Consider the following 27,140-nt stretch of genomic DNA (forward strand, 5'->3'; position numbering starts at 1 on the left):
CGGGGGGCCCGCGCCCTCCGCAGCTGCAGGGAAACCCGGGCGCGGGGCAGGAACATCTTGTCACAGGTGGGGCTGTGCGGTCGGGGCTTGCTTTCGAGTCCCTGCATTTCGGGGGAAGGATGACGATTTTCAGGCTCCGACGTCCCGCTCGGAGTTCACTCCGGAGAGCGAGCCCTTTAAGGCCGTGCCCGGTGGGCGCGTCCCGGCCTCTCCCGGGCCAGGGGGGCGGGGACCCGGCTCTCCGCCCCCGCCCATTGGTCGGGGCCCGCCCCGGCCCGCCCGCCCCGCCCCCGGCGCTCCGCCGGCGGCGCCTTTGATGTTGGGACCCCGCCGGCTCCGGGAGCCGCTCCGCCCGCGCCCTCGCCCCGCGCCCCGCGCCCGCCGCCCCGCGCCCGCCCAGGCGGAGTCAGCCGCGCTCCGCCCGCCGCGCCCCGGGCTCGGAGGTCCGGACTCCGGGCTCGCCGCCCCCCGGGCCGGCCCTGCGCCCCGCACCATGCCGCAGCTGGACGCTGGCGGGGGCGGCGCGGGCGGCAGCGACGACCTCGGCGCGCCGGACGAGCTGCTGGCCTTCCAGGATGAGGGCGAGGAGCAGGACGACAAGAGCCGCGACAGCGCCGCGGGCCCCGAGCGCGACCTGGCCGAGCTCAAGTCGTCGCTCGTGAACGAATCCGAGGGCGCGGCGGGCGGCGCGGGGGTCCCGGGGCCCAGCGCCGGGGCCCGCGGCGAGGCCGAGGTCGGGGCCGAGGTGAGCGCCCCCCGCCCGCCCGCTCCCCCGCGCGGCCCCGGCCCCGGGCCCTCCCCGCCGCCCCTCACGGCCCTCCGGTTCTCCCTCCAGGCCCTCGGGCGGGAGCACGCGTCGCAGAGACTCTTCCCGGACAAACTTCCAGAGTCTCCCGAGGACGGTGAGTGCGTGCTCGGCCCGGCTCCCCTTCCCCCGCGGAGGCCGCGCCGGGCGGGCAGGGGCGGGCGCCGAGGGGGCGCCGCGGCTCCGGGAGGCGGTGGAGCGGGGGGTGGGCGCGCGGGGCGGGTTTCCCGGGCGCCGCCGGCCCGAGTCACTTCCGGTGCCCTGACCTTTATAGGAGTAAACAGACCCCCGCCGCCTCCGCCGCCCTCCCGCCCAGGTGCCTGGCGAGTCCCGCGTCCCGCGGCGCAGCAGTCGGCCCGGGCTCCTCGGCCGCAGGGCGCGCTGGGCTGGGGGTCGCGTGGGGGCCGCCCGGGGAGGCTGGACTCGCCGTCCTGCCCCCAAAACTGCGCTCGCGGCCCGCTCCGTCTCAAGTCGGGAGCGCGGAGGGTCCCGCCGGCGACTCTCATTTTCCCCGCAAGCGCGGGCAGCGGGGCTGGTGTCTGACCCAGCTGTGGTTTTTCCAGGCCTGAAGGCCCCGGAGGGCGCCGGCGGCATGTACAAAGAGACGGTCTACTCCGCCTTCAACCTGCTCATGCACTACCCGCCCCCCTCGGGCGCAGGGCAGCACCCCCAGCCGCAGCCCCCGCTGGTAAGTGGCCCCTGCGGCCGGTGTCCCCTGCGCCTGCTACCTCCCCGACCAGGTAGGTGAGGCACGAGCGAGAAGAGACTTTTGCCTAAAACAAAGTAGATAGATGAGAATTCTGTGCTGGTCTCTTTTCCCGTACACACCCAGTGGGATCCGAACCAGAAGGAGAACTTTGCAGTAGGAAGGAGGGGCCGCCGTTGGGCACCCCCCAGCCCTCCGGCGTTGGCTTTTGTGTTCCCGGCTTGCTCACAAGCAGGTGCAGGCCCTGTCCCGGTGCTGGGTGATGTTGGGGTGGGGTCTTCTGAGAACTGCTGAGCTCAGGGCTTCGCAGTCAGCTTTCTCCCAGGAAGCCCCGAGCCTCCGTGCTTGGGGGAAGGGACCGAAGAGCTGGGCTTTTCGGGTCTCCTGGCTGTGCGGAAGAGACGAGCTCTGCGTGGCTGTGGCTTCACTGGCGTGGGCACAGCCTCGCCGGAGAAGGACCCCGAATACCACGTGTGGAAAGCGGATTCTTCGGAAGCTGCCTTGATCTCAGGCACATCAGGGAGGCTTCGCACAGGTGCTGCAAGTCAATGGTGTCAGGAAGGGACCAGTTTAATAAATTTGCGAATTAAATCTTTTTAAGTATCCAGAAAAGACTGCCTTTTCTGCATACTGAGAAATGTTAGAAAGATCTTCATGGTCATTACGGACTGTGCTTTTTTGCCCGTTGGTGCAGATCTGAAATGCTAGGAGCCCATTCTAAGCGCTCTGGAGCGGTACAGCCTCACTTGAAAGAAAAATTCCCATAAGTGTTTCAGATTGTTCCCAACTGGGCCAAATCGGGGTGAGGGTATAGTGAAAGGTCCGGAGGACTCTGGTGGGCAGGCGTTAGGTGCAAGTGTAACGGTTGGGCGGGAGGCTGGAGGCTTCGCAGGGCCAGCGGTGGGGTCTCCGAGAGGGAGGAGAGGGTGACTGCTGGGTTGTTCAGGAGCCAGGAGGGTGTTCTCATAGTGCTTCATGCTGAAGCTGCTGGGAGGGAAGAGGACATGCAGGTTTCTTCCAGAAACCCAGGATGGGAAACCTAGTAGATGGCTGGCTCTAGAAATGAACTCCTTGCCCTTTGGAATTCCATTTTCTCATCTGTAAAATGAGCACGTTGGCCAAGCCGTCTGTCTGACTTGCCCTGCTCTAGGGTGGCTTGGCATATGAGGTGGTTCACTTCTTCCCAAGTGTGGGAGAGGAGGCTTGCCCCCGACCCTGCCACCTGACGTGGCAGCTCTTCCATAGAACTGCCCTGCACAAGCAGGTGCTTGACAGAGATGCTTTGTGGATATCCTGCAAGGTGTAAGCCCTTAGATTTGGGACCAGGTTGACAAATAATAACTCACCACTGCCAGGTCACCAGCGGGTGAGTTGCTTGGACAGGGGCCGGGGGTAGATAAAAGGTCCAGCCTGCCCGTACTCCACAGCAGGGCAGAGAAAACGCGTTTCAGATGAGAGTTCATCTCATAGTGTGGGCAAGTGCTGGGAGAGTGCCCAGAGCAGGGCACTGGGTCTGCTGTAAGGGTGTGGGTGATGGGACCATTTGGTGTCCTTTGGCTCACACCGGTCCAGAATAGGCAAATGGTGGACTGTAGCAGTCAGGAAGGTTGGAGGAAGGCACAACACCACTCACCTGGCCCCGGGTCATTTGTTTTACAACTTCAGGTCTTTCTCAAGCTACAGCAGATGCATTTTTTTTTTTTTTTTTTTTTTTTTTAGAGACAGGGTCTTACTCTGTAGCCCAGGCTAGAGTATAGTGGCGTGATCATAGTTCACTGCAGCCTTGCACTCCTGGGCTCAAGCAATCCTTCTGCCTCAGCCTCCTGAGTAGCTGGGACTATAGGCATGCACCACCATACCTAGTTTTTTTTTTTTTTGTAGAGATGGAGGTCTCACTGTGTTGCCCAGGCTGGTCTCGAACACCTAGCCTCAAGCAGTCCTCCCGCCTTAGCCTTGTAAATTGTTGGGATCCCATGTGTGAGCCACTGCGCCCAGCCCAGCACATGCATTTCTACGTATCACACCCTGTCCTGTAGGTACCAATTCCCTTGCCATCTGTGCAGAACCCCAGCTGCAGCCCCCACCGAGTGGCTTCTGGCAACAAAGGAGGAGGAGAACAGGCTTTGGCACTGACTTTCTGTGCCCTGGCCCCAGCTTCTCTGTGTGGCTGGGGACAAGAACAGAGGCAGGGGCCTAAGTTGGAGTGGCGCCGGGTTAGGAAGACGTATGTGACTATAGGGACCCTCCATTAAGCAAACCTGGTAGTTGCAAACACATAGCACGTAGGAGTAGTGGCTTGCATTGCTTGCATGACCTGAAGAGCTGTGTGGACATTGAAAATATGGTTGGGTTTTACAAAGCAAAATGGATTGACCCCATGTTGTGGGAGCACATTTATTATCTGATTCAAGGTTCATGTGTCTAGAACTAGGAAAGAGCCTCTTATCAAGGGTCAGGAGCCCCTTGCAAGGCCCTGAGGAGAAGCTGCTTTTGGCGGTTTTCCCAAAGCTGGTCCCTATCCCAGGCCCATCTTTGCAGGACAGACGGCGTGCCGCCTAGCCCCCGGCTGCAGGCCTTAGCACGGGCCTCTGCCCACACGTGGGTGGGATGCCCATGTGGCTGCCACATTGGAGACCTCAAAACAGGCAGACTCAGACCTTGCCAGGAGCAACGGGCTGAATGACCACCTCACAGCCAACTGCCATGGGACAGAGACTTTTTTTTTTTTTTTTTTTGTAAAAAGTTTGCTTCTTTTTGGTATTTGGCTTCTTTTAAGCTTTGTTTGAGGAAGGGGAAATTAGGTGAAAGTTTATCCCATGACCAGTGTTTGTCAGGCGTCTAATGCAGGCAGTTCCTGACCTAGACCAGTAACCATTGCTTGTTTTTGTTTTGTTTTGTTTTGTTTCCTCTTCTCTGCTTTGAGGTGTTGGACTGGGTGGGGGTGGGGAGCTGGTCCTTGGCTGGACTTTGGGGGGATTCTGGGATGAGTCAGACATCATCCCTTAGGCAAAGTCAGGCTCTTGGAGTGTAGGACTGTCAGTCTGGCCATATGGGGCATCGTTGCTCTGTGGCCCCTTCTGTGGGCTCCACTTAGAGCCTGCTGCCGGGACGGTGCCGAGCGTTTGCCGTTTGGATGAAATATCCAGCACAGACAAATCCATAGGGACAGAAAGTAGGTCAGTGCTTGCCAGCGCCCGAGGGAAGAGGGGCTTGGGGAGTGACTGCTACTGGGTGTGGGTTCCCTTTGGGGGTGATGAATATGTTCTGGGATTAGGCAGTGGTAGCAGTCATGCGACCTTGTGAGTACACCGAAAGCTGCTGAGTTGTGTACTTTAAGATGGTGTATTTTATGGTATGTGAATTACATCTGAATCTAAACTCAAAAGCTGAGGCTTCTGGCCGTTGCAGGGACTTGGGGCCACATTTCCCTGTCGCTGGTCTCACAGCTGTCCTGGTACCCGGGTGTGCCCCACGCCACTGTGGAGCCTCAGTGAGGCCGCGGATTCGTGCTGGGCTCCTGGCCATCGAGCTCACCTTCCCTGAGCCCACAGTTTGGGGTCCAGGTGAGGGCTCTGCGCAGGAGCCCTGCGGGGGCGGGGGCAGGAGGTGAGGGTATGAGCAAGACGAGCAGAGGAAGGAAGTGCTGCTGCCGCACCGCCAGCCTGTGCAGGAGCTGCAGAGAGGAGTCTGCAGGAGCACCCGCCCGGCCCTCCACAGCCCCCGGAGCGCGCTGGGCCTTGCTGGGAAGGGCTAGTGACGGTGGAGCACCACTCCCGGTTGGAGTAAAGCCCAGTAAGAGGGAGGCTGGCACCAGGCTGGGTATCAGGCAGTGGGCACCCGGACTGGAACGAGGCTCTGCCTCTGGGAGTGCCCAGCTGAGCAGAGGAGACAGGCGAATAGACCCGAACCAGGCACTGGCAGGAGAACTGCTGTCCCAGACGCGTCCCGGGGAGGGCAGGCCCACCCCGGCTGTGAGGAAGGGTCCCCTGGGAAGCATCCTGAAGGCTGTAGGTTTTCCAACAGACGAAGACCAAGGAGGGACTAGAAGGCAGCACCTGGGCTTCCCTCCAAACACACCCCCGATCTTCCCACTTTCCCACTTCCGTCAGCACCCCCAAGCCCACACTGTCACCGTCTCCCACCCAGACAGCAGCAATAGTCTCCTGCAGGGGCCGTCTGCCCCCACCCTGACCCACAAGCCAGGCTTCATGTAGCAGCCAAAGGGGTCCTTTAAAAACATAAATCAGGCCGGGCGCGGTGGCTCACGCCTGTAATCCTAGCACTTTGGGAGGCAGAGGCAGGAGGACTGCTTGAAGCCAGGAATTTGAGACCAGCCTGGGCAACATAGCAAGACCCCATCTCTACAAAAAATAGAAAAATTAGCTGGGCATAGTGGCACACATGTAGTCCCAGCTACTTGATAGGCTGAGGAAGGAGGATCACTTGAGCCCAGGAGTTTGGGTCTGTAGTGAGCTATGATGACGCCACTGCACTCCAGCCCGGGCAATAAAGTGAGAGCCTATCTTAAAAGAAACAAACAAAAACATAAATCAGATCACATCTCTTCCCCGATTCAACCCTGCAGTGGCTTCTCATTGTTCTTGGAGTAATGTCCAAACCACTCACCACAGCGTGAGTACCTAGGAGGCTGGCCCTGCCGGCTGCCCCATCCCCTTCCTCTCTCCCTAACAGCAGCCACCTCACTACCCTGGAGGGTCTTATAACCAGCAAGTTCTTTCACCTCAGGACTTTTGCACTTGTCCCCTTAGCTTGGAGTTCTCTTCCTCACATCTTCACAGAGCTGCCACCTACTCGTTCCTCATTCAGGGCTTAATTCAAATGTCACCTCCTCAGGGTGCCTTCCCAGCCATCCAGTGGGGCCCTACTTGAACCCCCCTGGCCTCGCCGCCTTGCCCACCCTGGCAGCTCTGCAGGCCCGGGTTTACGATGTCCTCACCACATTTGGACCAGGGAGAGCCCGTCTGTTCACGTGTCTCTGAGCTCAGTGTCCTCATCTGCACAGTGCGAGTGGCGAGTGCTCCTCCCAGTCGGAGGGAGGACCAGCAGCGGTGCCCGAGCCGTGCCCAGGAGGTGCCAGCATGGCCTGGCCTGGGGGTGGCAGTCAGCGTGATCGACCCTTCGCCCTGGCTGTCCTGGTTCCCCTGGGGCCACTGGTGGCTCAGCAGTAGGGCCCCCATGGACTTTGAGCCAGAGGGGTCTGGGGGTCTGAACGCGGGGGCCTCAGGTGAAGAGCCCCCTGCTCTGTCCTGCCTCACTCAGAGATTCTTGGGAGGGGAAGTGCTATCCCTGGGACCAGAACAGGAGCCTTCGCCACCACCCCAGGGTTATATCTGAAAGAGACCCCCCCTTTTACATGACATGTTAGGACCTTAAGCTGTTTTTTGAGGCAAAGACCCCCCTGGTCCTCAGCCTGGGAACCATTCTCAGACCTCTCCCCCCAGGTACCCCCGCGTGTACCCCGTCACGTCTTGCTGCGACGCCTCCCGGTGTGGGGTGTGTGTCTGCAGCTCCAGACGGTCCCGTGTGCGGCATCGCTGTGTGTGGCATCGCTCACGTGGCTTCTGCGTGCTCACAGTTGCCTTCTGACGAGTGGGAATGATGCTCTGCACAGACCACCCCTTAGTTTCCACTGGGATTATTTTTTTGGAGCTTAATATTCACAGAGAATTATGGGGTCTAGAGGTGGGAAGAACCATGGCATTTTGCTTCCCTGTTGCCCCAGTTCATGTAGGTTCTGAGCCTGCGACTCCCCCCCAGTCCTCGCAGTGCTTGAGTGCAGCCCCCGTGGACTTTCTTCTGTTGCTCTTCATGCCGTAGGTTTGGGGCGGGCAACGGGACTTTAAGTTATTTTGAATTGCATTTCTTTCCTCGGAAGGCTGGGTCGTGTTGGCTGTGGTGTTTGGAAAATCTGCAGCCCCTCCTCTGCTGCTCCCAGCCCTGGATGCCCGAGGGCCTGAAGGCACCGTGCGGGAGGCCCATCGCAGACCCCTGGGCAACGAGACCCATGGGCAGCGCCGGCTTCCCGCCCCGGGCGCAGGAGGGATGCTGCCCTCATGGTGGGGCGAGCCCGGGTTCGAGAGCGCATTCCCAAGGCCGGGGGCTAACCCAGAGCCCTGGGTTGGTTGCTAGGAGGGTTCTTCTCCCAGCCCTGCTAGGGTTCCACCAGACCGATTTCCACAGCCAGTAATTGGGGGTGTTTGTACCAGCTCTGCCCACCTCCCCAGTTGCCCTGAGACTCAGGTGTGAGTGGGGTTGAAGGGGAGAGGGAAGAGGGTGGCCCCCTCTGTGGCTCTCCTGGGATCTTACCCCACCCCTGTCCCTGCCAGGGAGGTTTAGCGGAGCTGTAAACAGGGCTCCAGGGGTACCGGCCTGAAGTCACCTATCTGCTGAGGTCAGGCTGGGTCAGGGCTGGGCCCAGAGCCTCCTGGAGGGGCCGGGCGAGCTGCAGCCCCTCGGAGCCTCCTCAGGCTGCTGCGGTCCCAAAGCCATACAGCCACACCCCCTCGCACCTTGTGACCGATGTTTCCTGCTGTTGTGTACAAACAAGTCTCCGTTGGAGGAAACAGGTGTTTTATCAGGTCACAGGGGTACCCCACCCACAACGGCACAGTGCCAGGTCCTCTGGGAACAACCCTCCTTCCACAGGAGGGACAGTGAGGCCAGATCAGAGAAGGGACTTGTCCAAGGCCCCGTAGAGGAGGGGACGGAGGGAAAGCATTATGTGTAGAGAGCCCCCTCCTGACACTGTTATCTGCCCCTCCTTGGCTGGGTGACCCTGGGTGTGTGACTTAGCCCCTTTGGGCCTTAGTTTTCTCATCTAAAAACGGGGGCCACAAGGGTCCTCCCTCCTCGGGCTGCCGAGGAATGGATGAGGCACCGCAGTGAGGGGCCTGGCATGGAGTAGGCGCTTCCTGAGTGGAAGCTGCCGTCGGAGGGCTTGTTCCCGCCGTGTGCAGGCCTCTGCCCCGAGAGCCCCGGGAGACCGGAGCCCAGGCCGGGCCTCCCTTCCCGGCCCAGCAGCCGCCCGCTAGTCTGGGGTCCAGGCCCTGCCCGCGGGGACTGAGCCGGCCCTGCACGGAGTGGCAAGCTCCCTCTCGGCCCCCAGAGTGCAGGCCTGCAAGACAAAAGGACTCTTGTTGGGGGGCTCTGAGTCGGCCCGAGGCTCTGCGCGAGCTGGGCAAGGGACACAGGAGGGAGAGGAGCCAGCGGGGGCCACGGGGGAGGCTTGGCGGGAGGAGGCCCTGGGTGGCCCCGCGAGCAGGGGAGCAGCGGGGCAGAAACCGGTACCTTCCCAGTCACTGGAAGGGTGGACGGAAGCCCGGGTCTGTGAGGGGCGTGGGGGGCGCTGGAGAAGGGCCTGTGGCCTTGTGCCCGGGCAGCACTCACGCTGGTGTGGGGGAGAGGCTGGTGGGCACACGCGGCGGTTGGCGTTGCGGGAGGGCAGGGCGGTGCCCACCGCAGGTGGCTTGCATTGGACATGGCGGGCGCGGCGGGCAGAGCCTGCAGCTGAGCCCGTGTGGCCTCTGGGGGCGGCGGCCGGAGGAGAACGAGCAGGGCCAGGGGAGGGGTGGGCTCCAGGCCGGAGACCCGGGGTGCTGGCAGATGCCAGGCAAGAGTGCCCAGAGGTGGGCAGTGCCCACGTTCCTGTCATGTCACTTGACTCTGCTTGCTCCAGGCTCCTAAGTCCGAGTCTTGGCCCCCTGATTACTGGGGGGAAACTGCACCTCAGAAGTCTGTGGCCTGCTCAGGCTCCCGGCCAGGTGCGGAGGGCACCTCTGACCTCGCTGTCTCCAGCAGGGCCCTGAGGGTCTGGGGGGGGACACGGGTAGCGTCTTCCTTCAGTTTGCTGCCTCCTCCCGCAGACCTGTCACGCTTGGGTTTGGACCTAGGAAACCACCTCCCTCCCTTGCAAAGGTGTGGCCCGTGAACTGCAGCGAGCTGCTGAGCCCCCCCAGTCTGCTGAGCCCCAGTCTGCAGCCGTGGCTTTGTCCCCGTCGGTTTGCCCCACCCCCGCCTGCGGTACGTGGCCTCCTCTGGGCTCAGTCGCCTGGGGAGGGGCTGGGACGGGGTGAGCCTGGCCCCCTGCTGTGAGGAGGCCGGCTTGCGACCCCCCCCAGGCAGACCGCCCACCCGGCTTGTGCCAGAGCAGACTCTGCTTTCACGCCTCGGGCAGGCCCAGTGACACACAGCCTTCACTGTGACACAGCCTTCGCTGCGCGGCCCTGGCTCCACAGCCAGGACTCCCTGGAGACCAGAGGAAGCAGACACTCCCCCCCTTCTTTTTCAAACAACCGGCTCTCCAAGGGCAGGAGAGCTGTCTGGGTCCCACACTGTCTGCTTCCAAATGACGTGTGTGGCAGAGGCCCCAGGCCTGGATGGGTGGCACATGGCCCCAGGGGACTGTGGGCATGGATTTGAGGGTCGACCTTGACCCCGCCGTGTCTGAGCTGGTGTGTGTCCGGTGGTGGCAGATCACCGCTCCTAGAAAACCCCGTTTCCCTGAGGGCAGGGGGCTGTGGTGGCTCCTCCCGCTCTGTGTGACCTCGTGCCAGTCTGTTAACCTCTCCAGGTCTCAGTTTCTCCCTCTAAAATGGGGTTGGGAATCCCTGGCCAGGGAGGATTTCTGAGGTTTGGATAAGTGTGGGCGGGGTGTGCCGGGCAGCTGGCCGCGGGGACTGCTCCAGGGCCGGCCTCGCCAGCAGGCAGGAGGGGGTCGGGAGGGATGCCTGGGTGACGGGAGTCAGGGCCCGGGGCGTCTGACTAAGCCTGACCTGGCTCTGGTGGCAGTGGGCCCACCTCCCGCCCGCCGGGCTGCCATCTGAAACGCATTACTGACGCTGTGTGATCCACGTCATGCGGCCACATGAAAGCCCAGCGCCTAAAAATAGCCGCTCCCAGAGGACGCCCCGCACTGGTGGGGCTCAGCTGACCTCTGCACGCACGCCCACCGCCAGGCCACCTCCCTTGCCAGGGAGCCCCGACTGGCAGGGCCACACCCATCCACCCACCCTCCCAGTGTGGCCAGCCACTGCCTGGGGCCGATTTCTCGGGGCACAGATCTTGCTCAGCTGGGCAAAGCCTCAGGCCTTGGGGCCTCACCCGGGGCAGAACGTCGGGAGGAGCCCGCTGAGGGTGTGGCAGGCGTCTCAGGACCCCTCCCCAGACCTGTCCCCACCTGGGATGCCCGGAGAAGGCTCCCTGGGGAGCCAGTGGAACCGTCTTATGGAAGAGGACACGGTGGCCCACAGCGGGGCACGGGCAGGGGACCAGCCTGATGTTGACTTGGCCACTGTCAGGTGGTGGACATGGGGGCCAGGGGCCGCTGTGCCTGTCGGCGGGGGGCAGGGGCCCCCAGAGCCCCTGGGGTCCGTGGAGGGCCCGGAGGGCGGAGCAGCCGTGGGCTCCCGAGCTGCTGGGCTGACTCTTTGCCCGGCTCTCTGTGGGTTCCCTCTCCCCGTGGTCTCTGTGACCAACTGCAAACCGCTCTTTTCCCTAAAAATAAACATCTTATGGGATTGGGGGAAGCTTTGTAGCTATCAAAGGAAATAATAGGGTGTTTAAGAAAATTACATTGCGTTTGAAATAACCAGCATGAAAGTCATTAAGTTGGAAGTTTCATTCAAATCAGATGGCTCTGTGGCTGGCCGGGCGGGCGGAGGCCGGGTGGGCCCTCCGGGACGCCGAGAGGCGCGTGGGGAGCTTTGCGGCGGCGGCAGTGAGATCTCTGCCGGGCGTAGCCAGGGTCCGGGCGGGCTGGCCGGTGAGTGTGTGCGCGGCCGTGGCCGCCACCCGGGGCTCCCTGGCAGCCTTTGCGGCAGTGTGCCGCCAGGAGTGCCCCGCTGTGGTGGGTCACAGCATGGGTGGGGTGTGGGGACACGTGAACCAGGGAGAGCCGAGGCCACAAGGACTGGTGGCCGTGCTGAGGTGGGGGTTTCAGAGATGGCAGTTTGGGTCGGAAAGGGCTGGAGAGGACCCGTAGGGCCCAGGTCACATCTGTCCTGTCACCACTGGATTCTCAGTGCCACAGGGCCCAGCGCGTGGCGGGTGTTCAGTAAGTAGCCCTTTGAAGAAGAACAACAGCCACAACAGCAGCTCATGTATTGAAGATTTCCCAAGTGCCAGGCCTGTGCCAGAGGATTTTATTCACAATGTCAAGGTCTTTATAAGCTGAGAATGTAGATACTATTGTTGCCCCCGTTTTGCAGATGGGGAAACCGAGGCTCAGAGAGGGTAAGAACGTGCTGATACCTGGCAGGCAGGGTTTGCACCCAGATCTGTTTCACCGCAAAGCCCACGCTCTTTGCCGCTCCACCCCGTCTGCTCCAGACTGTAGAGATGGGGCGTTGCAGGCCGAGAGGCCGACTGGTACCCCCACACGCTGTTGGGTTCGTGAGGTGGACCCAGCTGGATGCCTCGGGCCCCAAGGAAAGACTCGGCCTCTCACTGCCTCTCCTGGGGGGGTCTGGGTCTCGGTCAGGGCTGGTCCCTTTCCTCCCAGGACACCTGGCAAGGTCAGGGCCCCCAGGGCCAACAGTGTTGCATTTCTTGATGGGGAGGCAGGAGTCCAGGGCTTCCAGAAGAAATGTCACCTGGAAAAGTGTCCGAAAGGACATTCGGGATTGATTCAGGTTTGGTGCGTGCTGGAAGAACTGTTTATAGGATTCCTCCCTCTGTCTAGCTCAGAGCCCACGGTCGGACCTCTCTGGCCAGGCTCCCTCTGTGTGGCCCAGGATCGGGCTGGAGCGTTTCCTAGGCCCTGAGTTGCGGGGAGGGGCTGGACTGAGGAGGCTGGAGGGAGTCCCAGGGCATGGATGTACCCACCCCTGTCCCCCCATGGGAAAGCTGCTTGGGAACCAGAGCCACCTGCCAGCCCCACTGGGGCACTGTGAGGGCAGTTTTTCCTTCTGGCACCGCCCCCACCTGCCACCCCCCTCACCGTGGTCATCGCCGGCCAGGCTGGAGCTTGGCAGTCCGGCCGCATAAAAACCGGGCAGCCGTCCAGGGGAACTCGAGGGCCAGCGGCCCTGACCTGGCACAAAGCCTGCTTTCCTGAAAAGCTTCGTGTCTCAAGACATGCTTGCTTTTGTCTTTTTTCCCTTTTATTTTGTTCTTCTTTTTTTTTTTTTCTTTTTTTTGGAGACAGAGTCTCACTCTGTTGCGCCAGGTAGAGCGCAGTGGCATCGTCATATTTTCTGCAGCCTCAAACTCCTGACCTCAAGTGATCCTCCCAGAGTGCTAGGATTACAGGCGTGAGCTGCCCCGCACGGCCTTATTTTGTTAAGGACGAATATTAGCAAACACGAATATTAACTCATTTAATCCTCACCCCAACCCCATGAGATGGTGACATTTACAGATGGGGAACCCCAGGCATGGAGACGGCACCTAGCGAGTGCCGGAGGAGGGACTGGAACCCAGACGTCGGGCTCTGCATACCCTGCCCCTCTCCCCTGCCTCCCCTGCCTGCTGGGAAAGCAGCCTGTGGTACAGCCGCAGCTGGTGCTCCTGGCTCCCCCAGCCCATCCCTGCCGTCCACTCCTCCCGGCTAGGAGTTCGGGGCACACCCTCTCCCCCGTATCTGTGCACTGCTACCCCCCGGGTATATAGCTGTAAAAGCTGTTCGGTGTGGTTTTGTGTGAACCTCCCCAGCTCAGGCTCACGAGGGGGCTCTGCTTCCAGAGTGTCGTCCGGGCGAGGGGCTTGGGGGGGAGCGCTCTGGGTCCCGGAGCCTCCAGCAGCTCCTTTCCATGCCTTGTCTTGTTTCCTTTTGGATGAACGAGCAGACTGAATCCAGACAGAGCCCCTAGGGCCTTAGCTGGCAGTAGCTGCGGGGGTTAGACCCCAGTGAGCTTCCTGACCGTGGCCTCGGGGCAGAGCTGTCCTCCTGAGGCTGGGACAGGCAGGTGAGCAACCAGGTGACTCAAGATCGCTGTTTTTGTCTTTGCTCCTCCGAGGCCCGCAGGAATGCACTTCAGCCTGGGGTTAGCTCTCCAAGTCTTCTCTTCCTCCGAGCCTCGAGCTGTTGTGGACCCTCAGTCCCCAGCCCGGGCCCTCCCGGCTCTCATCCCCAGGCGCAGGCTTACCCTGTAGACCAGCCCTGGCAAGAGCCACCCCGGCTTCCAGTGGCTGTTCCATCCCTCCTCCTCGCATGTGGAGCAGGGACAGCACAGGCCAGCCCTGTGGGAGAGATGACCTCGCACATTTCTTTTAGTCATTTACAACTAAGAACCAGAATCATCTCCTACAGGGACGGGGCGCTTTCGCACGGAGGGCGGTCTGAGCCACACTGGTAGCGAAGCAAGTTTGTTTCGGGAAAGATTCCTGGCAAAGTGTGTTGTCAGCAAAAGAGCTGCCTGTCAGGCCTGGTGCTGAGTGGTAAAGATCTTGGCCCAGAACCCCAAAGGGCTAGATTCGGATCCGGATCTGTCACTCCTTGCTGTGAGACCTGGGCAAGGTGTTTAACTAACCTCTCTGTGCTTTACTTTCCTCATCTGCAAAATCTGTGCCCACGGCACACAGTGGTGGGGGAGACTGGTGGGATTCTGGCAGGGGGTGGGACTCCGCAGACTGCTAGGCACTCGGTAGGCTGCGCCTCTGGCTTCCTTCCTGCCTTTCCTGCAAAGCCCCCAGGAAAAGAAAACCTCTGAACTCCTCCAGTGCTTCCCTCTGCAGAGCCTCGCTTTCCTTTCCTTACTGCAAAGACAGGCTGAGCTGTGCGGCTGTGTCCTGCTCAGTCCGCAGTGGGCTCCTGGAGGGCAGAGCACTGAGCAGGAGCTGCCTGAGTTCCTGCCTGCGCTGGGTGGGTGCCCAGCCCAGGGCTGCTTAGAGTCCCCAGGCTGTGTTGGTGGCATCAACTAGCAGCTCAGCTGCAGCAGCTCCCGGAAGCTTATATTTTCCTCTAAAAACATCCTGTCCTAAGGGGCGTTCACCTCAAAGAGGAGGAAGGAAAGCGCAAGTAAACGAATGCACAGAAACCACGAGAGGCCGTGGCCGGGCCCCCCAGCTCAGTGGGGCTCAGCTCGCTCTGGAGGTGCCTCCGGGCCAGCTGGGCCCAGGCAGGCCTGTGGCTTGCTGCGGGTGCGTGCAGGGCTCCGGTGCTGAGCTCCACCGTAGCAAGCCCTGTTGTGTGGTGCCCAGGCCAGGCTGCCGATGGACTGGCCACATGCACCTCGCAGGGCTTTGTGCAACCGTGGCAACAGCCCTGTGCCAGCAGGCAGGACCGAAGCCTCCTGGTCCGGGAAGGTGTGGCCTTGCCACCCCCCAGCCCTTCCAGCGTAGCTGGCCACACGGCCACGCTCGGTGCTCTGCGGTGGGTGTCTGGCACAGGCTGTGCAGCACACTGTGGGCGGGCAGCTCACGGGCCAGCCTCTGGAGAGCAGCGTGTCCCGGGCAGTGGGGCCCAGAGTGGGGGCCTAGGGGTGACAGGGCACGAGCAGGGCTCCTCTGTGCTCTTGGCCCCTGTGGGGGTGGGTCTGCCTCCGTCTGGAAGGTCTGTTCTCGTGGTCCCAGGCCGTGGGGAACATTCCACTCAGCAACTGGCCAAACTTCTTGGCACTTGAGCACCCCTGGTGCCGGACAGTGGAGCCCCAGCTCTGAACACAGAGGCCCGGGGGAGCCGTGGGGCGACCTGGTGAGCCCTGGGGAAGGACAGGGGCCCCTAGGAGTTGCTCAGGCCAGGCCCCGGCTCCTGGCAGCATGAGGAAAGTGAGGACTGGGGGGGCCTTTCAAGTAGGGCGGGGCTGAGACCAGCCTGCGCTGCGCTTCCCAGGCCGGTGCCCTGGCACAGCCCGGGGTCTGAGCAGGATCTGAGCAGGAGCGGGGGAGCTTTTCCTAATTAGCACGGATGTTGACTCCCGGAGTGCCGCAGGCAGGCAGGCGAGAGCAGGGCTTAGAGGAGGGCGGGGGGGGGGGGGGGGGGGGGGGGGGTTTCAGGTGCCAGGTAGGAAGGATGTCCCCTTAGTCCAAGCAGTGGCCCCGGCTTCTCCCAGCCTCCTAACTTGTGTACCCAGGCGCACGCGGGGTGTTCTGTCCGGTGCCGCCGTCTTGTCCCTGAACACCGGCTCCTGTTGGCGCCCCCCGCCCCCACTGTCGAGACCCGGCTGCGAGGGCCCAACTTTCATCCCTCAACGTGAACAGTGCGGGGCACAATCCCAGACCACAGGGAGGGCACGGGCGACAGCACAGTGGGGTCAGTGCTGAGGGGGCCCTTCTCTGACAGGCAGGGTGGGACAGGCCTCCAGGGAGAAACCAGGGAGAAGTCTCTCTCACACGAATCGGCCGGGTGGGGAGGGAGTGCTCCGGGCGGAGGCAGCGGCACGACCCTCGAGGCCAGCAGCCCCCAGTGGCTGGAGCACAGTGCGGGGGGGGGACGAGGACGTGGCCGGCTGGCATCGCCGAGGACCCTCAACGCCCACAAAAGGGCCCCGTCCTGGCCTGGGGAAGGGGTGTGTGTCCACGGGCAGCTTCCCCGCTGCACTGAGCCTCGCTTCCCACCTGGGTGAAGCAGGAAGGACGTGTAACGTGGGCCTCGAGTGGGTTGTCGCACGCGGCACGTATGTGGCTCAGCTTCCCCTGTGCACTCGGCTGACAGAACAGCAACCGTGGCAACCGCCGGCCTTGCTGTCGTGTCTGCCCGTCCTTCCCTGGCGCTTCCCCAAGGCCTGTCCCCAGCTCGGAGCCAGCGTCAGGACAGCACCCTCCCGCATCCCCAGGCAGTCCCCCCACCCCAGTCCCAGGCGTTTCCAGGGGCAACCGTTACACGGAGGCGGGATGGGGAGGAGCCAGCCTAGCCAAGAGCCGAGGAAGCATGGAAGGTCGTAGGGGAAGGAGGACGGGGGAGGTGCTGAGGCAGGAAAGAGCTGCCCCTGGGGACAGGAGCGGGATGGGGTGGCTGGGCTGTGGCCGGGGCCACGTCCAACTGCCACCATCAGGCAGGTGTGGCCAGAACCCCCATCCCAGGTGTCCCAGAATCTGCTGCAGCATTTTTGGGGTCAAGGAAGCACTGGGTCAGGTAACGCTGCCCAGCCAGGCTGGGAAAGGAGAGAGCGGACTTAGGACGGGGCCAGCCCCCTTCTTTTCCCGCTTGTTCTGTCCACGATGACCGCAGGACCTTGGTAACCACAGTATAGGGGGTGGCATCCCAGCTCTGCCGCTTGCTAGCTGTGTGACCTTGTGCCTCAGTTTCCTCATTTGTCAGATGGGGACAGGGACTGTACCTGTACCCTGGGTTTGTTCTAGGAGCACCCGAGGTAAACTCCGCGAGGTGCCCGGAACTGCCTAGCACGTGGCACACACGCGCTCTCAACAGCGGACTCCGTCCTCGGCCTGCGACGTTCCCCTGCCCGGCCCTCAGCAGGAGCCCAGTCAGCGCACCCTGACAGAGTGTGCGTGACCTTAGCGACCACCTGGGAAGGTCTGTTGGGGGCGGCTTGTCCTGGCACGGTCCGCTGCCACGGGGCGGCGTGACGCACCCCCCCCACCCCCCGTGCTTGAGGCCAGAGGAAACTTTCTTCAACTTTCTTCGCTGGGAAAGTGTTGTGGGGCTCAGGCGCTTGGGGGTTTTCAGCGTCAACCGTCAGAGGCGAGGGAGTTTCTCTGCCGCGGTGGCAGGGGCTCGGCGTGCACAGCCTGCCAGCGGCCGCTGCGGTCTGCAGGGAAAATGCCGACTGTGTTTATTTTTCACCTGAGCCTGCAGGAAGTGGGGGGGCCGGGCGGGGGGTGGGCAGGGGCAGGGGCAGCCTGGCCGGGCCCAAGCTTGACTTCAGAGCAGAGGAGACTTACCCCAGGAGTCCCCTGCTCCACCTCCTGCCCGACCCTGCCCTGGCTCCGTTCCTGGCATGCTGGGCACTGGGGTAAGGATTTCTAGCCGTGGGCCAAGGAGGATGTCCCAGAAGGACAGGGGTTCCCTTTGGGACGGCAGATTGGCGGCTTTGTGCAGTAAGGGCAATGCGTGGCAGGCGGACCCCCCTCTGCTGGGCGTGAGCCCCGTGGCTGGGCAGCCAGCTAGAGGCAGGACCAGCCTGGCAGGAGAGGGAATGACTCTGGAGCAGCCCAGGGTGTCTGAGTCCGGGGCCTCCCTGGAGAGCCACAGGCTCCTGGGGAGCGGACGCGCTCAAAGGCAGAGAACAGGGGTCTGGGTTGTCCTGATCAAGGAGTGTGGAGCTCTGTTGATTCTGTCACTGACGTACTGATACGTCACGCCGTGCTGTGAGCACTTACTGCGTGCCCAGCGCTGTGCTTGGTACTCTGTCCTCAGAGGTGAGAGATGAGGCTGTGCTGGAGAGGTGCTCAGGGCCTGGTGGGGACAGTCAACACAGGCCTGCCTCCTTCCCTTGGGGGCTGGGCACAGTCCCCATCAGCGGGAGGAAGGCGGGGAGCTCCAGTACACACGCCAGGCCCCAGGCGACCCCAACCTATTGTCTGGGCAGCCTGGCCCTGGGGCAGCCTTGTGCAAATGCCCTGGAGCGGGACGTTCTGCTGGCTGAGGGGGGCATGGGGCACCGGGCCCTGTGCCACATGGTTTCCCGGGCTACCACCGCCAGGCGTGGAAGGAGCTGAGGACTGAGGCTGAGAGGCAGCCTGCATGGCGGTGGGCAGGTCTGGCCAGCCCCTCAGTGCCCTGCCCTGAAGCCCTGGCCAGGCCTGCAGCTGCCGGTGGGTTCTCTGCCGCCCCCCGCCCATGCAGCACGTCTCCTGTGGTTGGGTGGTAGCTGCTGTTTGAGGAGGCTTCTCCCCAGTCCCAGGGAAGGCTGGTGGCCAGGACAAGCCCTCTGCCCACCAGGCAGCCCCTGTCAGCTGCACACATGCCAGGCCGGCGGCAGCTGCAGGCTGGGCCAGACTCTCCCTGAGGTTCCTGAGGTCAGCCGGAGCTGTGCTGCAACTTGGGGCTCAGGCAGCAAAGCTGGACCTGAACCAGGCCCAGCATGGCCAAGGAGGGTCAGCCCTGGCCTCCCCTGGGCAGGAGGGCTGTCCACGGCTTCCTGGCCAAAGCTGTACCCCCCAAGCCCCGCCCAGGGAAGGGCAGTTTCCTGAGAAACCTGCTGTAGAGCCACCCTCTGCCTGCCTTGGAGCAGAGCCCTCCTCCAACCCCCAGTTCTGGGCAGCATAGAGACTCCAGGACTGTCTTCCTAGACCGGGCACCCTGGACCCCGGGCTCTGCTCCTAAGGCTTCTCAGGGGCACAGCTGCCCACTCCACCAGCCAGGCCCACAGTCCGCCCCGAGGCCAAAAAGCCAGAGCCAAGGCTGACTGGCCTTCTCTGAAGCAGCTTAGACTCAAAACGCCCCCTGGTTCTGGAGGGACCTGTGGCGGGTGTTCATGCCAGCTGTGGGGCGGGGGCTCTAGGCACTTGTGCCCGTAGGTGGCAAGTGGTGCAGTACTTGCTGCCAGGGTCCAATGTTCCTGCGAGGGCGGGCCCTGACGCTTTGTCTCCATGCCCTCAGCTGCCGTGAGGCCTGGTCAGGGCTGAGGCCGTCTGGCTGGCACTGTCTGGGAACCTAACAGGATAAAAAGGCATAAGGAGTTTCTGGGAAACTTCCTACCTTAATAGGCGCTGGGCTCCTCCTCTCCAAAAGTCTAGGACAGAGCAGGACTTTTGCATCTGTGACCAGTGAGGTGGGTAGGACTGGCATTCTCATCCCCATTTTACAGGGGGAGAAACGTGAGGCTCCGGGAAGAGATTGGCCCAGGGTCCTCTAGTAAACAGGTCAGGAAGCCTAGAGCTGGCCTTCCCAGCCTGCCTCGCATCCTGGCAGGATTATCACTGGAGCCACGGAAAGGAAGCCGGAGCACGTGGCGTCCGCGGGCAGTCCTGGGCGTTGTAAGCAAGGGGAGCAGAAGCTGCGGGGCTGAGAGAGGGAGCTGGGGCCACCGGGTCAGGAGGTACAGTGGGAGGCCACTGGAGGCTTTAGGCAGAGGAGTGACAGTCTGACTCCTGTGGCTGCTAGACGGAAGGCTGGCTGAGGGGACAAGAGAGAAGCAGGAGTCCAGGGAGGAGCCAGCTGCAGTTGCCTAGGTGAAAAGTGACGTTGGCTTGGACTGAGTTGGGGACAAGGAAGAAGGAAGGAATGGTGGGATTCTACATATACTTTGAAGGTAGAACATTAGGATTTGTTGGCAAATTGGACGTGGGGTGTGTGAGAAAGAGAAGAGTCTAGGGTGACTCCCAGGGTTTTGGTCTGAACAGCTAGAAAGACGGAGTTGCCAGTAACTGAGGAAGATGGAGAGGAGCTCTGGGGCAGGTGATTTCGGGCTCCCAGGCAGAGTTGACTAGGCATTTGGAAAGTGGAGTTCCTGGGAGCAGTGGGATAGAAACGTGGTGTCATCAGATGAAGATGTTTAAATTGGGAGTCTGGATGAGAGGAAGAGGGTGGGGACCAGAAACAAAGTCAAAAGGAGGGCCCGTGAGGTTGGAGGAAAATCAGGCAAGTGTGGTACTCAGCAACTGCTCCGAGGAGGGAGAAATCCGTTGTCTGCTGCGGGGAGAGGCTGGGTAAAATGACTGAGAATCGACCGTGGAGCTCAGGGTCGCGGACATCTCCGGGGACCTTGACGAGAGTCATCCGGTAGAGGGACGGGGCGAGAGACGGGCTGGCTAGGTTGAAGGGAGAGTGAGAGCCGAGAACTAGGGGCAGCAAATGGGGACGGGTCTGCTGAAGTTTCCGTGAAGGGGAGCAAGACATGAGCTGGCAGCCGGGAAGCCTTTGCAGATGGCAGCCGAGTGCACCCCGACGGGAACCGCCTGGGCTTGCACAGCGCCGGGCACAGTGCCTGGCAGGTGGCAGGTACTCGGTACCTGAAGGATTTCACGTGTCCACACACCCTACTGCTGCCCGGCCCTCTCCTTTCGTCCCTGCCAGCCACCTGTGGGGACGTCAACCCCTGTCTGCGTGAGGACAGAAGGAAGCCCGGGCAGCCCTGGGTGTGAGGCTCCTGCTGGGCAGACAGGTGAACGGGTCAGCACCTTCCCAGGACCTGCGGCCTGTAGGCAGGGGTGTGGGGAAGCCGGCAGGCCGGGCTCTTGCTGGGAGGTAGGAGCCTGTGCCCAGGTGGAGGCTTCACGCCTTGGCTACAGTGGGACTCGCACCCAGCCTTCCCTCTAGCCACGTGCCACAGGGCCTGTGCAGGCCGCCTCCCCACGAGCTCCCCTGACCTTCCCGGGAGCTGGAGAGGGAAGGGATCGCGAACCCCGTGCAGCACCAGATCTTAATAAGTCTGGCTGAATTCACCCAGTGGGGAGTTTCACCAGAGTGGGAGGAGCCCCGGCCACAGCCTTTCATTACTGTCTTGCCCCAAGGATGTCCCCTGTTTTGTCTGCGTCCTGGGTCAGAGATCAGATCGCTTATCTGTGCTCCCAGCCGGCAGCATTCCCACAGCAGACTTCAGCAGTGGGAGGCTGAGCCTTGGTTGTGCGTGACGGCTTCAGGGCTCCGGCCCGTGCATGCGTGTGCTGAGCACAGTGGGGAGCTGGGCCCTGGCCCTGGCAGTGACTCCCTTGGCTGGCTGTGTGGGGAGCCCCCTTCCCAGCCTGCCGACTGAGTCATCTCATGACAGTGCCATGCAACTGGTGTGAAAATGAAAAGTAAGAGTCTTGCGGTGCCGAGGAAACAGGAAGTGCGGGGGCTGGGCAGGTTGGCCCTGGAGGGAGCCAGGCCCCACTTGGCCCCGCTTCCCGAGTGAGGGGACCAAGGGAGCCTTCGCTGTGTCAGCACATCCTGTTAGGCCTGAGACAGGACTGAGGGTCAGACTCAGTACGCCCCGTCTGGGGGCTTGGGGAGGAGGAAAGAGCTCCATGCTGTCCCGCGGTGAGCCGGATCCTCAGACCGTGCCCTGGGACCAGGGACTGGAGGCTGCGAGCAACACCCACCCCCGAGACGGCCTGTCCCTTCTCAGAGAAACTAGGGGATCGCAGAGGTCAGGAGGCCAGGAAGGGCTTCCTGGACAGGGGACATGCACCTCCCGGGACCGAGTGCCCAGAAGGACCAGGAGGCTCTCGTGGTGGCTACTTGGGCAGAGACTAGGGCGCTAGTGGCAGCAAGACAGGGCCACTGGACACAGGGTCGCTTGAGTGGTACCCCCTTCCCTGAGGCCTGTGGGTTTGCCCACCAGCACTTTTCTTTGACAGCTGGGCCACCCCCACACAGCTGGCTGGGACTCTGCCCATGTGCATACCCCCACCCCCGTGCCTCCTTCAAGACTTCCCACTCACCCACCCTCCTTCTCATTTTTCAGCACAACAAGGCCAGTCAGTCCCCCCATGGTGTCCCCCAACTCTCTCCTCTCTACGAACATTTCAGCAGCCCACACCCCACACCTGCACCTGCGGACATCAGCCAGAAGCAAGGTACCAGCCTGGGATAGGGAGGGGCCCGCTGAGACCTGAGCCTGAGGGCCGAGTCCCCGGCTTCTGAGACCAGGTAGCAGGGTCCAGCTTATATAACCAGAGGGCCTGGGGCTGTGCAAACCCAGGGCCCAGAGAAAATACCAGAAAGATGGACTAGGGGGGGTGTGAGGGGGCCAGAGGACTGGGGGAAGTGGTGCCTGGTCAAAATTGGAAGCCTCAGGTTGAGGTAGGAGCGTGAACGCTGCGGGTCACCCCTACTGCCCGGCAGCCGTGCGGTGCTGGTAACTGTGAACCTGCAGCCTCCCCTCCCCCAGTGAGAAAATGGAAAGTGGTGGCTGCGATGGCTGATTCACCTCCGTCTCGGCAGAGTCATTCTGAAATCCGCCACTGTCAGCTGTGGGAACCCTGCTGACTTAACCCCTGGGGGGCAGGTGGAACCCTGGCTCCCCAGGCCTGGCGGCCCTACAGGCTGGGCCCCCAGCGGAGAGGCCCCAACTGCAGACCACCGGTGGGCCAGGAAGTGGCGAGGCCTGGTCGCCCGTTCCTGCGTGACGTCCGCTCTGCCTGCTGGCCAGCCTGTGTCCGTAGGCGGCTCACCCAGCCCCTCTGCCCTTGGCTCCCTGACCGTCAGGGCGTGCCGTTACCACACTGAGATAGTCCAGAACAAACCAGGTTATGTCCGGTTCTTCTGCAACAGGAGGAGGGCCCTGAAGGTCCCCATGGGAGGCTGCGGGATGCGGGAGCCGATGAAGTGGCTCGCCGGGGCAGGCCAGGCCACTCACTCGGCCTCTCTCCCCTGCAGGAGTTCACAGACCTCTGCAGACCCCTGACCTCTCTGGCTTCTACTCTCTGACCTCAGGCAGCATGGGACAGCTGCCCCACACCGTGAGCTGGTGAGTGTGGGCCCCGGGGGACGGACACTGCACGCTAGTCGCACCTGCCCTCCCATCTTCCTCCTCTGGCCTTCTGTGCTGAGCACCCTGCTGCCACTCTGCACAGACGCCAGGGGCTGAGCAGCAGCTCTGCCCCAACCTGGCTCTGAGCTAGGGGTCCTCATGGCCCCCTGGCCTATGGGCATTGCCCAGGTAGCTTGACACACTCCCTTTGTGGAGGTAAAGAGAGCGGGCTCCTGGTCCCAGCCCTGCCACACCTGAACTGTCCTCAGTGGCCAAGAGACTTGGTCTCCTGGTCCCCTTGGACGAGGGAGCTCTGGGCTGCTCAGGGACCTCCAGAGCCGTAACTGTGTGAGGAAGAAGAGGGGCCTGAGCAGGGAGGTAACAGCATGAGTGGCCACCAGAGGCTGCTGCTTCTCAGCTGCCTGGTAGGCAGGGGACCACTTCTCCCTGGCCTCAGTGCCTGCTGCTGGTTGGTCCTTTCCTTGCTGAGTTGCTTGAGGAGTTCCCCGTGGTGCCTGCTTGAACCCAAGCCCCCGGCCATCTTGCTTAGAGAGTCTAAGGCTGGGCTGGGAAAAGGCAGCCCGGACCCTCAGGCCAGTAGGCTTGACCGTGGGTCAGCGGGCCAGTCCTCAGCGGGAGCTGGGCCTCGGCAGGCTCCTTGGCCCTTTAGTCAACCACAGTGTGACCCGCACAGGTCTCTAGCTGCCCTGGGCTGTGGCAGTCCCCCAACAGCAAGAACACTTCACTTCCCACGGAGACAGGGCAAGCCAAGGGCCCGGCCTGAGGCCCACCTGCCCCTTTGCATTAGTTCAGCACACTCCTCTCTTCTCAGATTCTCCTTGGACAGAGCTCCGTTCTGAATAGAAATTAGGACTGCCCCCCGAGCACCCCAGGATCAAAGTGGGGAGACAGTGCTCAGGGCCCAGCCTGACTGGGCTAGACCAGAGTTGTGCAGACACAAATCTCTGCTGGCCTGTCACAAGCATCCCGCACGCCAGAAGCTCTGAAACCACAAGATCTGAGACTAGAGCAAATGTTTACCGACTAAGGGTCCAGTGAGGGGACTTCGGGAACCCTGTGCTCTCCGCTCCCACCAGGTAGCACTGGCTGCGAGAAGACAAGGCGAGGTTATTCCAGCCACCTCTGCACTGACTGATGCTGGTTCCCTGCCCTCGCAAAACTCAGCCCCCTCGTGGGCGACCCAGCAAGAAGCCAGCCAGTCCCAGGGCACTGTTGGCCCTGTTAGCAGTGCTCTGACTGGGGACTGTAGGAGCCCAGAGAGGCACCTCATTCAGCTTGGGAATCTCAGGGCTTTGGGGAGAAAGGGCCACTGAGCCAAGCAAGACCTGAACGATGCGCAGAAGCTGCAGCAGGCATAGTGGGGCAGAAGAACAATCCAGTGTCAGCAGTGGGTGCACTTGCTGATTCAAGCAGCTGAGACAGAGAAAGGGGAAAAAAAAAAAGAGAGAAAAACAGTGGGTACAAAGGCCCTAGGACCGGTATCAGCCTTGTATTGTCACGGAGACTTAGGAGGCAGGCCGGAGGGGTGTGGGTCCTGGCAGGAAGCCGCCCTGTCCATCCCCTGGGCACCAACACAAGCCTCCAGAGGGAAACCGGTCCGGTGTTACCCCCTGGGGGTGGCAGATCCTCAAAACACACCCTGGAGTGGTTGCAGCAGAGACCCCTCTGTCTCACTGTCTCACTGTGGGTCAGGTCAGGCCAAGCCAAGGGGGGAAGTCCTTCCCCGTGTCTGGCCAGCAGCCAGACTGCTAACAGCTGTCTCTCCCAACCACAGGCCCAGCCCTCCTCTCTATCCCTTGTCCCCTTCCTGCGGATATAGACAGCACTTCCCCACCCCCACTGCAGCCCCTGGCGCCCCCTACCCCAGGTGAGTCCCCAGCCCTGCAGCCAGGCTCCTGCTTCCTGGTGCCCAGGCTTCAGTGCCCACACAAGGCCGTGCCCAGGCCCGTGCTTGCCCTGTGTTAGTCTTTTGTCCATCTGTCCGTCTGTCATTCTGTAGCCCCTGCTGCCCTGTGCCTGAGAGCAAAGCTAATGGGAGTGCAAGAGGCTTCAGCCCGGGCCGTCCCGTGCAGCAGAGCAGGGTGCGCGCGTTCCCCGGTTCTGCAGCCCTGCTGGGGGGAGACTGGCTCAGGACCGACCTGGGCACCCCCTGAGCTCTGCCCAAGCTGAGGCAGCATCTTTTACATAAGTATCCCCAACCTCTGGCCCTTAGGGGCGGCCCACTCAGGGGTAACACACCTGTGTGAGCAGTAAGGAGCAGAGTGGTCTCCACAGAACAGCAAGAAAGTGACGTGGGAAGTAGGTACGCATGTGGCCTTGCACTTGGCTCACTCCTGACAGACCCAGCACCGGGTACGCAGTGGCAAGGGATGCAGCGGACACTTCCAGCCCTGCCGGAACTCACGGCCAAGGGTGGGAGGCACAGACACAGCGGCAGCTGAGTGGGCCCGCTGGGTGATGGGGGAGCCCCAGGGAGACCCAGCCAGGCCTGATGGGTCAGGGAGAGGGCAGGACGTTCTGAGAGAGGACGAGGGCACAGCAGTAGCTGAGCCGGCTGGGTGTGGGACTGACGGGAAGCAGAGGGGAGGCGCTGGGGCTGGACCTGCCAGCAAGGTGCTCACGCATGCTGTGCGGGTCCCAGCGAGGAGCCCAGGTTTTATTCTGCGGGCAACAGGGGAGTTGCAGCAAGAGCATTTAGGTGTTTTTAAACAGTCACTCCGGCTGTCGTGTGGAGGCCCACAAGGCAGCCACAGGCTCCTGAGGCTGGGTTAGTGAGGGCAGGATGTGAGAAGGGGACAGACTGAAAAGCTACTTGGAACTTAATTAGCAACCACCTAAATGGCATATATGTGGATTTCTGCAGCATGTCTGTGCAGCGTGTTGGAAGCAGGTATTCGTATGTATCTGTGTACTTACGTCCAGGCCAGTGGGGTGGGCTGTCTGTTCGCCTGTGTCCTCATGTACTATGCGGGGCCTCTCCGTGTCCAAAGGTCTGGCCTGTAACTCCTGGCTCCGTGTTAACTCTTCTCTTGCCTTCAGGTTCACCCACCCGTCCTTGATGCTCGGCTCCAGTGTACCTGGTCACCCCGCAGCCATCCCCCACCCGGCCATCGTGCCCCCTTCAGGGAAGCAGGAGCTGCAGCCTTATGACCGCAGCCTGTGAGTGAGAAGGCCGATGTTGGGGGAGGGAGCAGGGAAGTGTGGGATGGGCAGGTGAGCAGGGCCATTGTCTACTCGCCCCCCCCACCAGCCCCAGGACTGCAGGAGGCCCCGGGCCAGGCTGTCCTGTGGCTCTGGCTACTGACTGCGGTGTGTTTTGATCCTCAGGAGGAGGCGCTTAGGGAACAAGGATTTTGTTTGAGCCAAGAAGGGAGGGGCTGAGAAGTCCTTAACACATGTTTTTCCCACTTGGCTGTGGTAGTCCCAAAAGGAACAGTTACTTAGCTCTCTGCTCACCCATTCTGGGTGAGCTAAGAAAGATTCCATTTACCAAGCCCTAGTGTCGCGTACTTGGGCACACACTGGACCCACACTAGAGGAGGGTGGTACCGTTGGGGAGGCGCTCCTTAGCTCTCTGGGTGTGTACCCCTCAGGAAGACACAGGCGGAGTCCAAGGTGGAGAAGGAGGCCAAGAAGCCAACCATCAAGAAGCCCCTCAATGCCTTCATGCTGTACATGAAGGAGATGCGAGCCAAGGTCATTGCAGAGTGTACACTCAAGGAGAGTGCCGCCATCAATCAGATCCTGGGCCGCAGGGTAAGGCCACGGGCAAGTGGGCTGGCACGGATGGCCCCTGACCTCCTCCACCCTGGGGCAGCCTGCTGACTCCCTGACGCACCCATCCCCCCTCCTTCCCTACTGCAGTGGCATGCGCTGTCGCGAGAAGAGCAGGCCAAGTATTATGAGCTGGCCCGCAAGGAAAGGCAGCTGCACATGCAGCTCTACCCAGGCTGGTCGGCACGGGACAACTACGTGAGTGGCCGGTGACACACACAGAGGCGGGTAGGGGAACTTTTGAGATAACATGCGCCAGGGCACAACCTCAGCAGGGAAGGCAGAACTGGCTTGAGGAAGGACATGGAGGGTCCAAGGCTCCCCATGCCTTGCTCAGGAAAGGCCGAGCCTGAGGAAGTGCCCCCTAAAGGCAAGCCCATATCCTAACCCCAGAATGCACTCACACGTAAGGGGCTGTTGCCCAACATTTGACTGGGCTACATGGGCAGAAGGGGAGGAAGGGGCTTGGAAGTCACCACCCTTCATTCAAATTGGAGACCAGATTGAGAGAGGGAGGAGCCCCTAAAATGCAGCCCACAGCAGCCTTGCAAGAACTACAATCAAGGAACACCGGGGC

The 27,140-nt window shown here is 61.9% G+C and overlaps 1 protein-coding gene across 6 annotated transcripts in view; it reads left to right on the plus strand.

Moving 5' to 3' along the window:
• Nucleotides 1-339: 339 nt before the first annotated feature.
• TCF7 (transcription factor 7) overlaps nt 340-27,140 on the plus strand; it is a 31,162-nt gene continuing 4,361 nt past the window's right edge. For 3 of the 6 annotated variants that reach the window (XM_045550791.1, XM_045550792.1, XM_045550789.1), the window contains exons 1-9: nt 340-745; nt 836-902; nt 1,369-1,493; nt 21,761-21,872; nt 22,675-22,765; nt 24,564-24,656; nt 25,829-25,948; nt 26,383-26,545; nt 26,654-26,761. In XM_045550791.1, coding sequence (XP_045406747.1) covers nt 494-745; nt 836-902; nt 1,369-1,493; nt 21,761-21,872; nt 22,675-22,765; nt 24,564-24,656; nt 25,829-25,948; nt 26,383-26,545; nt 26,654-26,761 — 1,131 coding nt within the window. In that variant the 5' untranslated portion in view covers nt 340-493. The remainder of the gene's footprint in view (nt 746-835; nt 903-1,368; nt 1,494-21,760; nt 21,873-22,674; nt 22,766-24,563; nt 24,657-25,828; nt 25,949-26,382; nt 26,546-26,653; nt 26,762-27,140) is intronic. The other 3 variants (XM_045550793.1, XM_045550795.1, XM_045550790.1) reach the window with 1 other exon arrangement.

This window comes from Lemur catta, chromosome 5 (genome assembly GCF_020740605.2).
Source record: "Lemur catta isolate mLemCat1 chromosome 5, mLemCat1.pri, whole genome shotgun sequence".
Classification (NCBI taxonomy): Eukaryota; Metazoa; Chordata; class Mammalia; order Primates; family Lemuridae; genus Lemur; species Lemur catta.